Source organism: Myotis brandtii, unplaced genomic scaffold, assembly GCF_000412655.1.
Source record: "Myotis brandtii unplaced genomic scaffold, ASM41265v1 scaffold576, whole genome shotgun sequence".
Lineage (NCBI taxonomy): Eukaryota > Metazoa > Chordata > Mammalia > Chiroptera > Vespertilionidae > Myotis > Myotis brandtii.
The window spans coordinates 480,498-486,065 of NW_005370156.1; the positions used below are offsets into that span (position 1 = coordinate 480,498).

Consider the following 5,568-nt stretch of genomic DNA (forward strand, 5'->3'; position numbering starts at 1 on the left):
TTTTTTTTTATTCTGGGATTTATTTACCTTCTATGGCTGTAACTGGAACTGAGAGCCGGCTTTAGCTCTGAGGTTCGGCTCCAGCTCTGAGACCTTGGCTGCTGAAAGCAGGTATCTGGGTTTGTTTGGCTTCTATAATTGAAACACTGTTGCAGCTTCAGCTCTGACAGCTGAAAGCAGGTTTCTGGGGTTTGTTTAGCTTCTATAATTGCAACATTGTTTCTTAGAGTGCAAGCTCAGAGCCGAGCAGCGGCAGGCAAGGAACCTTGGCTTCCTACTTCACTGGAGCAAGCAAGCCTCCTGTTCGCTTCAGCTGCCTGGCTGCCGGCCGCCATCTTGGTTGGCAGTTAATTTGCATATCGCCCTGATTAGCCAATGGGAAGCGTGTTGGAGGTACGGTTAATTACCATGTTTGTCTATTATTAGATAGGATAAGCAAATCTTGGTTAAAAGAATTTTAAAATTAACAGGGTATTAATTTTCACATATGACATATGGACCGGAAATTTTATCCATTAAATCCAAAGTCTGTTAAATCAAGGTCTGAAAAATCGAGGGTTTACAGCAGGGGTCCTCAAACTACGGCCCGCGGGCCACATGTAAATACAAATATTGTATTTGTTCCCGTTTTGTTTTTTTACTTCGAAATAAGATATGTGCAGTGTGCATAGGAATTTGTTCATAGTTTTTTTTAAACTATAGTCTGGCCCTCCAACGGTCTGAGGGACAGTGAACTGGCCCCCCGTTTAAAAAGTTTGAGGACGCCTGGTTTACAGTATTGAGCACTGAAATAGTGGCTAGTGTTACTGAGAAATGAAACTTTTTATTATTTGTTTCTAATTAACTTGTGTCTAAATGGCCATAGGTAGATAGCGGCTGTTGTATTGGACATGCAGAGCCAGAATATTCAGAAAAGTCCAGGGAGAGTGAGGAAGCTAAACTATAATAGACAGACGAAGAGAGAATTTAACCAAATATACTCAGTTCAATACTAAAAATAATACAATGCTATAATTCTGGAAGTTCTTAGTATGTTTCCAAGTCACCTGTTAGGTTTTGGGAATGTTTAAATAGTTTAACTAGTGGTAACTATTACTATTGTTAGTAATATGCAATGTAAAATGATAAGGCACCATCCTGTCTTTGGACTTTTGGGGTAAAAGTGCAATCACTTATAAGCAATGATTTGGATTATGTAAAAGACAAAGGTATTAAAAATAGTTTTATGCAAATTATACCTACACTTAGTGAAAGTCATAACAACTATTAAAATTTAAAATGATGATGGGTGACAGAGCAATCAAAACCAAAATAAATATCAATCTTTAGTATCCTATATAATAAAAGGCTAATATGCAAATAGACCAAACAGCGGACCAACCGAACTGGTCGCTATGACATGTGCTAACCACCAGGGGCGCGTGCGGAACATGGCAGGTGGCAGAACATGGAACATGGTGGACGTCAGTTGCAGCAGGATGATAGAGCAGGTGAGCGGGGGTGCCAGACCAAGGCGGGGCGCCAGTCGCTGTCATCAGGGCGAGCCTCTGGTGGTTACTGAAAATTCTTTGCTCTTGCACGCTGCGGTCCTGCCTGACGCTTGTATCTGCTGCCGGCCCCGACTGCCCCTCAGGGCTTGTCCACTTCCCCATGCTCCTGAGGGGCAATTGGGGCCAGCAGCCACCTTTCGCACCCGCTGCTGCCAATGGCCCCATTTGCACCTGCAGCCATTACCGGAGCCACTGCTCGCACCTGCTGCCAGCACCCGGTGCTGGTCCTTATCACTCGGTGCCGGTCCTGATCACTCGGTGCCATCAGCAGGTGCGAGTGGCGGCTGCCGGCCCCAATTGCCCCTCAGGGCTTCTCACCTCCCCCAGCTCCTGAGGGGTGATTGGGGCAGCAGCCACTGCTTGCACCCGCTGACAGTGCCGGCCCCAATTGGGAACGTTGGTGGTGGGAGTGAGGCTGCCAGCAGACAAGGGACTGGAGGCTGCGGCAGGAGGGACCAGGCGGGGGTGTGGAAGATGGACTGAGACCCACCCGTGCCCACCGCAGCCTCATGGCCCACAGTTCCTTTCAAGGTGCATGAATTTGTGCCCTGAGCCCCTAGTCTAATCTAATAAAAGACAAACATGCAAATTGACCATGCCTTTGCTACGCCTTAAGCCATGCCCACCAGCCAATCAGAGCAACTATATGCAAATTAACCAAACCAAGATGGCGGCCGGCAGCCACGGAGCTGGAGTGAGCAGGAGGCTCGGTTGCCCCAATGATGGTTGCTCCAATGGAGGAAGCCAGGCTTCCCGCCTGCCACTGCCGGCTCTGAGCTCCACTGAAGGCAACAAAATTTCAATTATAGAAGATAAATAAACCCCAGATACCTGCTTTCAGCAGGCCGTGGCCATGGAGTTGGAGTGAGCAGGAAGCCAAGCTTCCCACTACAAAGTTTCAATTATAGAAGGAAAATAAATCTCAGAATGAAAAAAAAAAAGAAAAAGAAAAAAAGGAGAGGCTGGGAGCTTCCATCGCCAGGGTGCTTGGCCAGCCTGAAAACGGCCCTCAGTCCCTCACACAGACTGTCCAGGCAACCCAGTGGGGACCCCCCTAACCTAAAGAGGGTGTGGCCAGCCTGCAAACAGCCATCAGCCCCTCACCCAGGCTGGCCAAACTGCCATGGGGTGAGGGTCCCCAATTGGGGGGGCTTGACCAGCCTGCAAACAGCCATCAGCCCCTCATCACCCAGGCTGGCCAGGCACCCCAGCGGGGACCCCCACCCTGATCTGGGACACCCTTCAGGGCAAACCAGCCCGACCCCACCCATGCACCAGGCCTCTATCCTATATAATAAAAGGGTAATATGCAAAGTGACCCTAACAGCAGAACTGGGAATAACTGGTCACTATGACACACACTGACCACCAGGAGGCAGACGCTCAATGCCAGAGCTGCCCCCTGGTGGTCAGGGCGCTCCCACAGGGGGAGCTCTGCTCAGCCACAAGCCAGGCTGATGGCTGCCAGTACAGTGGTGGTGGTGGGAGCTTCTCCCGTCTCCTCAGCAGCACTAAGAATGTCAGACTGCAGCTTAGGCCTGCTCCCCACTGGCAAGTGGACATCCCCCGAGGTCTCCTGGGCTGCCAGAGGGATGTCTGATTGCCATCTTAGGCCCAATCCCCCAGAGAGCAGGCCTAAGCCAGCAGGTGGTCATCCCCTGAGGGGTCCCAGACTGCGAGAGGGCATAGGCCGGGCTGAGGGGTCCCACCCCCGCTTCCCGAGTGCACAAATTTTTGTGCACCAGGCCTCTAGTAGTGTAATAATTACAGAGTATGAACTTTGGGGTCCAACTGGCTAGGTTTGAATCCCAGGTCCATCACTTACTAGCTGTGTAACCTTTGGCAAATAATTAAACCTCTCTGTGTTTCAGCTTTCTCATATGTAAAATAAGGACATTACCTTTGGGTTGTTGTGAGGATTTGATGAGTTGATACTTAGAATACAGGCTACCACATAGTGTTAATGATTAAGTTGTAGTAAACAACCTTGAACCATGTGTAAGCCCCTTATCAAATTTAAGCAATAAAGTAGGAGCCATATAGGTGGGGCTGCCAATTAGTAAGAGAAATCTGAAAATCTCAAACTTAAGTCTCCTCTCACCATTCTTTAAAAGATCTGGGATGAGTTTTTTCAGACACTGCTATTTGCAAATAACAATCACACCTGACATAGTTATTTTGAGAACAGTTACTTATTCTGACAAAAAACTGGATCCCAGAAGTAAAGACAAGAAAGCTCTGCTTTTATAGATGGTGAATAAATTTCAAATGAAGAAAAAACCCAAAAGTGAGAAAATTACACCTAAACATGAAAGCAGTTGACATTTTTATGAAGGTTTTTTGAACTTCAGTTTTACCTGGACACATTGCAGTCAAAATCTTGACCTTCATATAACGAGTCAAGGAAACAATTGGCACTTCCCAAGGTTGACAGAGAATGTTTTGCAATGTCAGCACTGTTCATCAATTTCATCATAGCACGAGCATTTCCTCTGACGTCATGTTTGAAGGATCTAAGTTAAAAATATAGTTTCTGAAGTTAGAATTTATCATAACTAAAATCTGGATAATCCCAATTAAGATAATAAGGTTTGTTGAATCTTTCTCTGTCCTGCCCAAACAGGACACAATGTGGTAAATTGGGGTAATATGAGTAAGGTAGCTAAAAACAAAAATAGACAGAGATCTAAAATGGCGGCGGTATAGACGGACGTGTCCCGTGCCTTGTCCCGGAGCAGATAGGGTGAGCAGCTGAAACCAGTAACATCTAGCCCAAATTGACAGAGGAGATTCAGCTGGGAGACAGTTTGCAGCCGGGAAAGACAGAGGACTCCAAGAGAAAGGGGACTGTTGGAGACTGCTGGATTGGGCTCCCCTAAACGGGCAGCCTCCACTGCTGCTGAAATCTCTCCCGGAGCGGCCGGCTCAGCCGTGGAGACCACGCCAACTTGAGTGGCTGATATCGGAAGCGTATACATCCAGAGACCCTACAACCACGGCATCCAGGGATCATCTCAAGCAGCGTGACTACATGGACTCAGACAAGCCCTGCTCCTCTTCATGGGAAGGTCAGATTTCACCTAATGGTGCGGTTTGCAATCCAGGTTGGAGAGAGGAACGCGTGCAGGCAAACTCTGCGCCCCACAAAGTCCGCGGCCGTTGGGGCCAGCGTGATCCGTGAATGTGGAAGGGGTTCCGCAGGGCTGCTGGCAGAAGGGAACTCTAAAAATAAGCCCATAGCTGGATTGGGTGCAAAAAGGCAGCCTCGGATTCTGCCAGTGTGCCGGCTGCTTAGTGCCAGGGGAGAGAGGACATGCGGAAGAGACTGCGCACAGAGCTGGACGGTGGAGGGTTGCCAGTTTGCGCACCTTCTCAGGCTCTTTTTCTTTTTTCTCTCTTCCCCTTAAATCTTTGTGTTTGATTATTAAACCCAATACATAGGCTCGCCCCCTTGGGGGCACTCACAGAGACTGCAGGGGAAAGTTGTTTTTGTGGAACCTAGGAATCAGAGTGGGGAGTAACGATCAAAGAAGCAGCTCAAGGGCAGTCGACTCTCCCAAAACCTAACTACTGCCTAGAGAGGACTTACAGCCTTGGAGGTCAATCCAGAAACACTGCCACCCAGGGGCTGAAACACAAACTGACTCTTCTGTAAACACAAATAAAGGCAGTCTGGGAAACAAATACTGCCTGCTTTAAAATCAGGACTGAGGTTTACAACATGGAGGAACAGTGTATCGCAGGGAACTTCAACACTCTCCTGAATACCTGACAGGACTAAGGCATGCCAAACAGAAGAGTAGAGGAATTGAAGGACCTTCACTACTGCACATTTTTTTTCACCTTTTACTCAAGAAACTAATTTTTTTTCTTTTTTCATCACCTGATTTTACCTTTTTAATTACTATTATTACTACTACCATTTTACCTTTTTTTATAGTGTCATTTTATTTTCTCTTTATTTTATTTTGGGATTAGTGTGCTACATTCTATTTTCATCTTTCCTTTAGCATCATTT

The 5,568-nt window shown here is 47.3% G+C and overlaps 1 protein-coding gene across 2 annotated transcripts in view; it reads right to left on the reverse strand.

Annotated features, from left to right (window-relative positions):
* Positions 1 to 5,568, reverse strand: part of HSPA14 (heat shock 70kDa protein 14) — a 51,357-nt gene that overhangs the window by 21,687 nt on the left and 24,102 nt on the right. For both annotated transcript variants that reach the window (XR_001364531.1, XM_005878882.2), the window contains exon 9: positions 3,908 to 4,063. Coding sequence is in view for 1 of the 2 variants with exons in the window: in XM_005878882.2 (XP_005878944.1) it covers positions 3,908 to 4,063 (156 nt within the window). In the remaining variant the exon portion in view is untranslated. The remainder of the gene's footprint in view (positions 1 to 3,907; positions 4,064 to 5,568) is intronic.